The following is a 12,261-nucleotide window of genomic DNA, read 5'->3' on the forward strand; positions in this document are numbered from 1 at the left end:
GCAGGTCAGCGATTCATGGGTTAAATTCTGTTTTATAAATTCAGACTGTTGGTACTAAATGCCAGCCTGGCTGGACTTAAATTACTTTACGATACCCATGCGAGCTTCAAAGAAGAAACGAAAACCCCCAACCCAAATTCCTCCAACACACTGGAGACAAAGGAAACCTTTTTGTATAAGTTCCTTACTTTCATTTTATTATTAATATGTATTTTAATTATGTTTTTGGATTGCATAAAATGGTTAATCCTTGTTATGTGAAGAGTATAAGTTGCAAGCTCATACTTTAGGAAATGTCTCTCCTCACTTTAACCTTCTCAAAGAAAGCCATGTTTCTGCAACCCCCACTTTTGCAGGTTGTAAAAGTTACGACCACACAGGACAGGAGAGAAGCCAAGTCACTGGCTTCTTTTGAACAATGCATTCTATGGAATGTATTCATTAACTTTCTGTTTTCATGTTTTATAAATGTATTACGTATTCCCTTTTGGTACATTTAGATGTTTCCCAACATCTGCAGTGTTATCATGTGTTAAACAAATCTTTAAATGTGTAATTCGATCTAAAAATTAGATCTTTGGTCATATATATATTATGTCTAGTCTTGTTCTAATCGTCATGCTTTGACAGACCCACTTATCTAAAGTAAAGTAATGAAAAATGTATTATTCTGGAATTACGAACGTGCTAGAATATCCCTGATGAAATCGGACAAGTCCTAAATCATTAGGGTGGGTTGTTCCCAGAGACAAAGGAACTTTCCCGCCGCTTCAGATCGCGGATGTTCATTGGGTGGTTCACGCGAAAAGAGGCGTGAACATCTCAAGCTATAAGAGTCGACCGAACAAGGTCCGTTTCTCTTCTTCTTGCTCTTCTTCCTCTTCCCCGTTCTCGGATACGCTGCTCTCCAACGTTGTTTCCGCGCGGTCATAGGCCAACAGCTCACAGCGCAAACCCCCTCAGCACAGGGGCTGAGAGAAAAAGCCATTTTAATGGCTCCTTTAGAAGCTTTCGTTTCGTTCTTTTCTTTTCTTTACTAAGTTTATTCAACTATTCGCCTCTCCACACAATGAAGACGAATTCTGGAACATTGTTTGTTGAACCTTTCAAATACCGCGCGAAGATGAACGAACACCTCTTTGCAACAAAGGAACACGTGACTCCACGCTCACGCCAAGATCCAGCGCAGCTTGCACGCGCGTCACACGACCTCCGGCCCACGCGCGCAGTTTTCAAAGGACCACGTGACATCACACGTGCGTCGCCGGTACCACGCTCACCCACTGGGCCATGCAAGTATCGTTTTCTATGGAGATTTAAATGCTGCTTTAAAGTGTTGCTATTATTTGATTCGTTGTTGGTTCCACTAAGGTTTACTGACTGATTTTCATACCTGAGCTCATTCTGTGATCTCTCTCGCTTTCTCCACTTCTCTCTCTCTCTCTCTCTCTCTCTCTCTCTCTCTCTCTCTCTCTCTCTCTCTCTCTCTCTCTCTCTCTTTTATTTGGATTCCGTTATGTCTTGTAAATGTTTATTGTCTGTATTTTCGTACGCATATTTACTCTGTGTGATTTGTAGTTTGATGTATTACTAGTTGAATTATTAAAAACCCATATATAAAATGATTGGCCTGGACTCCACCCCACTCACATTACGAGTCACTGAAATGTTCTGATCTTTAGCTACAAGCTCTAAATTTAGAAACTAAATTATCATAAGGATAGGATAATATTTTCATGGCCAGAGAATACTTTTCCTTGAATTATAAGGCGTGATAACTTTATTGAAAATTGATAGGTCTACAGTGGTGTGCTGGACATACCACGGTTTGATCTGCAGTAATTTACAGTAAGAGATCACAATAATTGATATGAAGAATGTAATATTGACATATTAATGAGTAAATTACAGTGCCCTGTGATTAGTATTGGTATTGGCAATTGAGCTATTTTTCATAATCAATAAAATTAAATGTAACTGTCATCTGAGATATATATTAATCAAATTCTTGATTAATTATTCAAATTCCCTATATATCATTTGAGTTAATTACTATGTAAAACTCATTGTTGTTACAGTAGTTGCATCTGATCAAAGGTGCATTTTTATTCATTAGCTTGGGTTAAACTAATTTTACTTTGTTGGATCAGCAGCTATGCAAATGATGTCTCTATTTTGTTTCTATGTTTCGCCACGGGATTTACATCCCGTGGTAACTAGGATTTACACAAGCTCCAGTCTGGATCCAGAACACCTGAGAAGAGATGATGCTGACCCTCAGAGGACCTCAGATGATGCTAAACCTGAATCAACAAACAGAACTAACAATTATTGCTAAATGTGTGACTAAATCATATAATAACTTAATTAATAATATTGATAGTTCATCGTCTAGCTGACTACGTCTTGTATTATTATTATTATTTTTATTTTTTCTAAAATCCTGTCAAATGTGCACAAACTACTAGCTACTACTAAATATTGTAGAAACATAATTTTCTGTAAAGTTGCTTTGTAACGATTTGTTTTGTAAAAAGCGCTATACAAATAAACTTGAAACTTGATTACCCTTGGAGACCCCAGCCTGGTTATATGCCCAAGGTTCCCACCACTCCCAGAACTACCTCCTCTCCTAGGTTCACGGAACGGTCATCCATAAAATGTGTTGCTGTCTGTTGTAAGTAATCTTAAAGATTCCTAAATGCATCTACTGTCGGAAGGCCAAATAAAGTGCTTTTGTTTTCTCCTAGATACACAGCATCTCCCTGACATGACTGTTTCAACACTAACTGTGTTACTGAAACCACGCCTTCTTACTTTGCGTGAACATTTGGGCGACATTACACAAATATTCTACACAATGACAGTGACATAGACATGTGGGGACGTGTTTGAACAAGCTGTTTTTTTGATAAAGAATATCTCTTTGGGTTTGAGACTTTAGTCTTTGCAACTTCAGGGATCTTATCTATGCACAATCAGCTTGTAATACTCCAAAGAGAAAGGAAAACTTGAAATCACATCGTATGCCAATAACATTGACAAACCAACTGATTTTAACATTGATTCAATGGTTTTCACCTGTTCTCTTGCTTTCTGGGAATCTATGTATATAAGAACTAAAAACCACAATGGAGAGCAAGACTTTCAGCAAATAACCACAGTTTAATTTTCTTCCTCATCAAAACAAAATGTATATTAAGGTTAATTAAGGCAATTATTCTGAAAATTTTGCTTACTTTCTCCATTTCAAAATATCTTTCCTTAAATGTGCATATGTATTCAGAATCTGTCTAAATTGTCTCTAGAATATTTCATTAAAATGGCAAAAAGATGTTTACTTTTTAGATTTCTAAATGAAACTGTAATATTGGCTTAACTGGGGAATAGTCATAGGGTCAATATGTTCACGACACTTGACTATATTACAATATTAATCTGAATTAATGTGCATCTAAATGAAGTTATTGATTCTGACCCTTGCCTTACTTGAATGACAACCCTCAAACGCACAAGACGAGCTGCTGAAAAACAGAGACTCCTCAGGAAGAGCCGCAGCAATGCGTCCTCCTCCCCTGCACTCAGACAGACAGTTTCTATTTATATATAAGCGTCTGATTATGCTGTGAGTCTGCAGCTCAGATGATATTACTTCTGCTCTCAGCACACGCCCCAGCATGCTTCACACCCACAACCAACCCTGGAAAAACACAAGAGACACTTGTCTTCCTTCTATTAGATTCTGTCTATCCTTGAAGTGCAGCGTTCAAAATATCAATTATGCCAGGGTTTATCTGTAGTTTCTTTCCACAAATACTGTATTCAGATTTGTCCTCCGAAATCAATGCAGGTTACGTCATTTTTGTGTAACTATGGATGCATGCTGCTATTTTCACAATCAACCAGTCTGAGAAAGACTAACCAGTACTAAGAAAGTCTTGTATAAAAAGGCTGATCATGTGACTTCCATCTCACGTTTTATCTTTTGCATCTGAAGTTTTATCATGAATACAGCTTTTATAATAGCACAGGTAAGTACCAGAAAGGCACAGATACCATCACAAAACAGAACATGTACTGTCATTTAACTACTACTTTAAGAATTTCCATAAAAGCAGAGCAACTCTTAGCAATTGTGTCCGTGTATCTTTGGCACAATGAGCGTCTCTGAAGGTGTGATGTCACGCTGTTTGAGCAGTATGGCACGGTGACAGAAGGCTTGCCAATCTTCGCTGACCTTCCTCCCGTAGGGTACCTTCTGTCCACCATGCATACTGTATAAACACAGGAGAAATATCTGCCTGCTGCATAAACCTCCACAATAAACAAGAAAACATCTACTCTGTGCCTTAGGGCCATATTTCAGTTTTGAAGAGTTTCATAACTGGGAATTCTGGCTCTCTCGGGTGAATATAGCTTTTTAATTAGGTTTAATAAAGCTAATGTGGTGAATACAGCACAATATATGGCTTTACAGGAGTGTGCTCTTTTTTTCTTTTCTTTCTAATTGGTTAAAAGGCATTTCCAGTCTCATTTTTTTTTTCTTTAGCTTACTATAGAGAGATAACTACAAACCATCCATAGTAGGTTGATTCCTGTGAAAAGTATAACTGTTTTGGCTCTGAATCACTACATAAATATTATTGTTGAGTATCAGAAACACTGGCTCAAGCAATGGCATAAATTTGGGATGGGACTTAAATTAATGCCATCCAAGATCAGTGGTGGTAAGTAACGAAGTAAAAATACTTTGCTACTTTACTTAATTTTTTTGGGGGATCTGTACTTTACTTGAGTATGTTTTATTTGCATCTACTTTCACTTTTACTCCACTACTTTATTAAAGACAAAGTTTACTTTTTACTCCGATACATTTCCCCATGCCCGCTTCAAGTATTTATTACACTGATTTTACAAACCAATGAAAAATTAGGTTTTCTTTTAAAAAAAAGAACGTGCCACTTCGCGAGTTCTTTGCCAACATACCCTCACGCAGCAGTTAGTTCGAGGTGGAAGATGACCGCTAAAATAGGTGATAGTGCAGCTCTTGCAGCCCGCAATGATCCTGAGATTCCCGACAGGGATCACCCATGGCCATATCTCAAGGATATGTTTGAATTCACTGAAGTCAAGGGAGATTCTTATTGGCTGAGATGTCTTCTTTGCCTGCCACGGGTGAATGAAATTTCAGTAGGGCTGTGCAAAAAATCGAATGCGATTTTTATGCTCATCTCATCAGTAACGCTCCTGTAAATACAGTAGTATATATTTCCAGCACATGCGTTCAGATCAGGGTTGCCAGATTTTCACAACAAATCCTGACCAGTTGCTTCTCAAAACTAGTCCAAAACTAGCCAAAAACGCGTTTCCAGGAGGTTCCCTGATAAAAATTGCTTCCCCGGGTTAAAATATACGTTTATTGGAAGGGTTTAGGCGCTAAATATCAAGTTATTGGGATTGGGGTTTCTTCGACCGGCAGACATGAAAAACAACCATGGACTTGGCAACACTGGTTCAGGTGGAGCGGCAGTTACTACACAGAGCCATAGTCCACCGACAATTAACACAAAAACACTTTCAAAATCGAGAAAAAAAATCGATTTTGTGTAGATTGTCACTGAATTATGACTCTGTGTAGCATATGCCAACCAGTGTTGCCAAGTCTGTGGTTGTTTTTCATGTCCACAGGTCGAAGCGACAATACCAATAACATGATATTTAGCCCCTAAAATGCGAATGACAGAATTTTCATTTTTGAGAGAACTAACTCTTTAAAGAGGTGGTCCTTCCTCATTGATATTCTGAAACAGTCTTACCTTGTATCTTGCACATCTTCTGTTTGATGCAGCTATGATGTTATGGAACATGTCTATTGAAAGTTCAATCCCTATACTGCGATAAGGTTCGTCATTGTCTCTTTTGATTGTAAATCTAACAAATTCTTAAGTATCTAATCTCATCATTTATTCAATTAAAACACTGCTTATCACTCCCAAAACAACTCATCTGCTTAATTATTGATATTTACAGTTAATTTGAATATTTACTTTTTACTTCCGGTACTTAAGTATGTTTTAAATCAGATACTTTTGTACTTTTACTCAAGTGATGTTTGAATGGAGGACTTTCTACTTTTACTGGAGTCATTTTTTATTTAGATACATATACTTTTACTTGAGTAAAACTTTTGAGTACTTTTACCACCCCTGTCCAAGATAAGGATGAGTTTTTGTTTCTTCATCAGACTTGAGAAATGTGTCATTCCATTACTTGATCAGCAATGGATGCTCTGCAGTGAATGGGTGCTTTCAGAGTCCAAACAGCTGATAAAAACATCCCAATAATATCTTTTGAAATCTTGATGCATTAGTTTCTGGAGTGCTGTGAATTACTTGTGCATTATTGTGAAGTTTGTATCAGATGTTTGGACTCATTTTGAGGGTACCCATTTACTGCAGAGCATTCATTGTTTAGACACTGATTTTATTTTCAGCTGAATTTCATTTTGGGGTGAACTATTTCTTTAAACTTTCAACATGTTTATGGCTAGCTATTTGAATAATAACACATCCAGCTTGGCTCAGACATTTAAAGAGAATCTATGGCACTTCTGAGCAGCGAGGGTCAGTGTATGTTCAGCTGGGTCATATTTTATGGTGAGATTTTTGTTTCTTTCTTGTCCACACTCCCACACTCACTAAAAATCTCTGATTTGTTCAGTTTCAGCATGTGCAGCAGAGCAGACCATCAAATTATTTACTCAGAGAGAGTGGAGGAAAGCATTGATTTTACTATTAAAACGATTTGCATCACACAGAGCATTAATAAATGTTTATTGTGAATCAGAATCTCCTGATAACTGAGTGCTTCATCAGAGTTAGCAGTGGCTCTGGTTTAAAAACGCGACATTAAATGATGGCCCAGTTTTGTTCTTAATCTTCCCCTCTGGGCGAGAGGTTTTGGTCAGGCAGCTCTGATAAGAGTGCAGAAGGAAAATCTCTGTGCGCTGTGTTAATGCAGCTGGGCTGAGAGCCAGTAAGAGATGACTTAATGGGGCTACATGTAACAAAAATCAATACAGAGAGGCAAGGAGTCCTTCATCCGGCCACTGCTGAGAAGCAAGTCAATGCTCTGCCAGCCCACTGTCAGCTAAATCCTTCAGTGATCTACATCTTATAACACATGTAGAGTACACTAGTGCTCAAAAGTTTGGGCTCAGTTAGATTCAATCCCTTTTTATAGTTTAAAATATATAGTATTAAAAGTACAAAAATGATATAGATCAAAAATAACAAAAAACATTTAAAATCTTACCAAACATTTATATTTCAAATAAATGCTGTTATTTTGAACTTTCTGCTCATCTGTGAATCATGATAATAATATTGTTTAAGGTTTCCACAACATATTTAGTAGCAAAACTGTTTTCAACATAATCGGATCATAATAATCAGAAATGTTTCTTGAGCAGCAAATCAGCATCTTAGAGTGATTAGAGTCTGCAGCTCAGAGCATCTTTTCAAGTAGAAAAAAATTCAACGTTTATAAAAGAAGAAAAAAAATAACACCCAGAGTCAAGTGCTTTTTTGACAGCGAGTAGCAAGTCATTTCCATATCAACAAAAACATCAAGTAGATAGAAAAAATGGAGAAGATAGATATATTTGCTACAGTATATTCAGAACACAAGGAGTTGTATAATATGAATACAAACTTTATCTAGTCTAAAATATACTAGTATAAAATATAAATATAGCTCCTGGACTAAACTGTTGTAAGCACCATACATGTTTCCTTCGCCGTTTAATGTTGCACACCCACATACATCGTTGTGAACTGACATTCTCCTCCCCATTAACTTCAAAAGCCAACTCAAGAGCCAACTTTTACTCTTTCTGGACATTTCTGCAGCACACACTGGTCTACCGTTTCAGCTGTTATGGCAACAAAACACGCCCTCGGCTCCTATTTGCAACCAAAATGCTGCCAGCTTTTTTATTTTACTAAAAAGCACTCTTGTTATTTTTTTCTTGTCAAAAAAAGATGCAAGTGTGAATGCACCCTTATTGAGCAGAGACTGGCAAGAGATTTCTTTCAAAAACATTTAAAAAATCGTATTAACCCCAAATTAAATGCTAGTGTAAAATAAATATGATTTAGTGAATGTAATGAATATAGAAAGTCATATAGTCAGAGAGAGAGAGAGAGAGAGAGAGAGAGTATTATCTTTAAGTTAATTTTGTGTTGATTAGTTTATATAAACATTTTTTTTGTTGTTTTTTTAAAGTTGAAAGCATTAAAAAAAAAGGCATCACAATATGCGACAAATAAAAAAAAAATATTCTAAATTCCAACTGGACAAGTTACATTCAAAGCTGTAAAACCGTAAATATACAAACCATTGCATAAGCTTTGCAATGTTTCCACTCCATATTTTATATGTTTATTGCTTCTTTCACATGAAGATCACTGATATGCAGTCAAACACACTCGGCACATCTGAATCCAGAGCTGAGCTCCTCACCTGTTGAACCAGTCGTCTGTGTAGCGTGGGTACGGGAACGGGTCGTTGCTGCTGAAGTCAAAGCTGGCTTCTGCGTTCTGAAACATCAACAAGAAATACAGCATCCGTCATCACCCGTCGCAGAGTTACCAATTAGTGCCAATTATGTCAAAACAAACAATGAGCCTATTTCAATAATAAGCCATTTATTATTTTGATACCAACAGAATTTCTATTGTGCTCACACCCGTGTGTTTCCATTGCCCCTCATTAAGCATTCGACCAGCTATTCCTTAATTAACCATCCAGCCGCTCTCAGAGGTAATATATGTGAGCGCACCGGGAAACAAGACACTAAAACCTAAATTATGTGAGGAACTTTATTCTGGCCTCACAGAGAGATAAGATACAAAAAAAGGTGATGACAAAATCTATTACCACAGTATGAGTCATTATGTAACAGTAATGGTGTATATAAGGATATGCATGCAAATTCAATCAACAAAAGTTAAGGCTTATTTGTATTTAATCTAGTAAATTCAAAATGTTTAATGCTATTTTAAGCAAACCACAAGATCATATTGTTCTTTTTATCAATTTAAAAGTTTTAATTTGTTTCCAAAAAGAAAAGAAAAGAAAAGATGACTAACTCCAAACTTTAGAACAGTAGTGTACAGTATATTGTTATAAATATTTCTATTTTGAATAAATGCTGTTCTTTTTAACTTTCTATTCATCAAAGAATCCTGAAAAAAGTATCAAGTCAAGACACCTTTATTTATACAGTGCTTTTAACAAAACATATTGTTTCAAAGCAGCTTTACAGTATTAAATAGGAAAAATAGTGTGTAATAATGCAAAATGACAATTTACTGTTAAAGTCAGTTCATCATTGATTCAGTGATGTCATTGTCCAGCTCAGTTCAGTTTAAATAGTATCTGTGCAATCAAGTTGACGATATCGCTGGAAAATAAGAGTATCACAGCTTCCAAAAAAATCCGGACGGCTCAACTGTTTCCAACATTGAGAATAAATCAGCAATCAGAACGATTTCTGAAGGATCATGTGACACTGAAGACTGGAGTAATAAAGATGAAAATTCAGCTTTGCATTAAACAAATCAATTATATTTCAAAGTATATACATTGTGATATTTTTAAATTTCAACATACCATATTTTCCGGACTATAAGTCTTATAGTCTTATAGATCCTCTTTCTTTGATCCTCTGGATTAAACCAGAGGACTCTGCTACACCTGCAGCACTCTCCAATAATTTCTCATTTTCCCAATCCCCCCATTTGACTGGAAGAGGCGGAGGTACTGGTCTGCTCATCTCTAATGATTGGAAATTTAATCCTTTACCATCTTTTGTATCAACAGCTCCTTTGAATCTCATTCAGTTACTGTTACCTACCCTTTTCAAATTTTTTTTTTAGTTGTCTATCAACCCCCAGGACCACTGGGTACATTTTTGGATGAATTAGATGTGTTGCTCTCAACCTTTTCTGAGGATGGTACTCCCCTAGTTATGCTTGGAGATTTCAACATTCATCTAGCTAAACCTCTGTATGCTGATTTCCACACTTTGCCTCTTTTGATCTCAAACGAGTGTCAACTACTGCTACTCACAAATCAGGCAACCAACTAGACCTTATTTATACACGAAAATGCTCTACTGATCATGTTCTGGTTACTCCACTGCACACGTCGGATCACTTCCTTCTCAATCTTAACCTCAACATGATCCCTGACACAGCACTTACCCCTCCACATGTCATCTTTTGACGTAACCTATGCACACTTTCACCCTCCCGGCTTTCTGCAATGGTTTCATCTTCACTTCCTTCCCCTAAACTGTTTGCATCTTTGGACACGAACAGTGCTACTGATACATTCTGCTCCACTTTTACATCTTGTTTAGACACTGTTTGTCCCTTATCTTCCAGGCCAGCCCGTAACACCCCTTCTGCCCCTTGGTTATCTGATGTTCTACACGAATACCGTTCTAAGCTTAGAGCTGCTGAAAGGGTGTGGCGCAAGTCCAAAAATTCTACTGACCTTAATGTGTATCAGTCACTCCTATCTTCTTTCTCTGCTAATGTCTCCTCTGCTAAAATGACATACTACCATAACAAACTTAACAATTAATCTAACTCTCGCATGCTTTTTAAAACATTTTCCTCACTTCTTTGTCCTCCTCCTCCCCCTCATGCTTACGCCATAGCTGACGACTTTGCAACATTTTTCATTAATAAAATTAAACACATTAGTGCACAATTTTCCACACCACAATCAGTCAAGCTCATATCACCAACAAATTTACACTCATTTACATCCTTCTCTTCACTCTCTGAGGCAGAAGTCTCAAAACTCATCCCTTCTAATCACCCTACTACTTGCCCGCTTGATCCTATTCCATCTCATCTCCTTCAAGCCATTTCTCCTGTAGTTGTACCTGCACTCACTCACATCATCAACACTTCCCTCCACACTGGTGTTTTTCCCTCATCATTTAGACATTGTATAACTCCACTACTTAAGAAACCCAACCTCAACCCATCTCTTTTAGAGAACTACAGACCAGTTTCCCTTCTTCCTTTTATTGCAAAAACACTTGAACGAGCTGTGTTCAAACAAGTCTCTCCATTTCTCACACACAACAATCTCCTTGACAGCAACCAATCTGGCTTCAGAAGTGGGCATTCAACTGAGACGGCCTTGCTCTCAGTTATTGAAGCTCTAAGACTGGCAAGAGCAGAATCCAAATCTTCAGTACTTATCCTGCTTGATCTGTCTGCTGCTTTTGACACGGTTAACCACCAGATCCTCCTATCAACGCTACTGGCAAATGGCATCTCAGGAACCACACTTCAAATGGTTTGAGTCTTGCCTATCAGATAGGTCCTTCAAAGTATCTTGGAGAGGTGAGGTGTCCAAGTCTCAACATCTAACTACTGGGGTGCCTCAGGGCTCAGTTCTTGGACCACTTCTCTTCTCTGTCTACATGGCATCATTAGGTTCTGTCATTCAGAAACATGGCTTTTCATACCACTGCTATGCTGATGACACTCAACTCTACCTCTCATTCCATCCTGATGATCCGACGGTAGCTATTCGCATCTCAGCTTGTCTAACTGGCATTTCTTCCTGGATGATGGACCATCACCTTCAACTCAACCTTGCCAAGACAGAACTGCTTTTGATTCCAGCAAACCCATCGTTCCATCACAATTTCACCATCAATTTAGGCACATCAACCATAACTCCTTCAAAAACAGCTAGAAGCCTTGGAGTTATGATTGATGATCAGCTGACTTTCTCAGACCACATTACTAAAACTGTCAGATCCTGCAGATTTGCTTTATTCAACATCAAGAAGATCAAACCCTTTCTTTCAGAACATGCTGCACAACTCCTTGTTCTAGCTCTTGTTCTGTCCAGGCTGGACTATTGCAATGCCCTCTTGGCAGGCCTTCCAGCCAATTCTATCAAACCTTTACAATTAATTCAGAACGCGGCAGCAAGATTAATTTTTAATGAAAAAAGAATACACGTCACACCTCCAATTTGCACTGGCTTCAAATAGCTGCTCGCATAAAATTCAAGGCATTGATGTTTGCCTACAAAACTACCACTGGCTCTGCACCCATTTACCTAAATTTGTTACTTCAGACTTATGTGCCCTCTAGAAACTTGCGTTCTGCAACTGAACCTCGTTTGATTGTGCCATTCCAAAGAAGCACAAAGTCACTTTTA

The 12,261-nt window shown here is 37.6% G+C and overlaps 1 protein-coding gene across 1 annotated transcript in view; it reads right to left on the reverse strand.

Annotated features, from left to right (window-relative positions):
* The window catches only part of LOC127969646 (neuroendocrine convertase 2), an 83,005-nt gene that overhangs the window by 52,823 nt on the left and 17,921 nt on the right, over window positions 1-12,261 (reverse strand). The window contains exon 6 of the mRNA XM_052571697.1: window positions 8,524-8,600. Within this exon, the coding sequence (XP_052427657.1) occupies window positions 8,524-8,600 (77 nt within the window). The remainder of the gene's footprint in view (window positions 1-8,523; window positions 8,601-12,261) is intronic.

This window comes from Carassius gibelio, chromosome B13, assembly GCF_023724105.1.
Source record: "Carassius gibelio isolate Cgi1373 ecotype wild population from Czech Republic chromosome B13, carGib1.2-hapl.c, whole genome shotgun sequence".
NCBI classification, from domain to species: Eukaryota; Metazoa; Chordata; class Actinopteri; order Cypriniformes; family Cyprinidae; genus Carassius; species Carassius gibelio.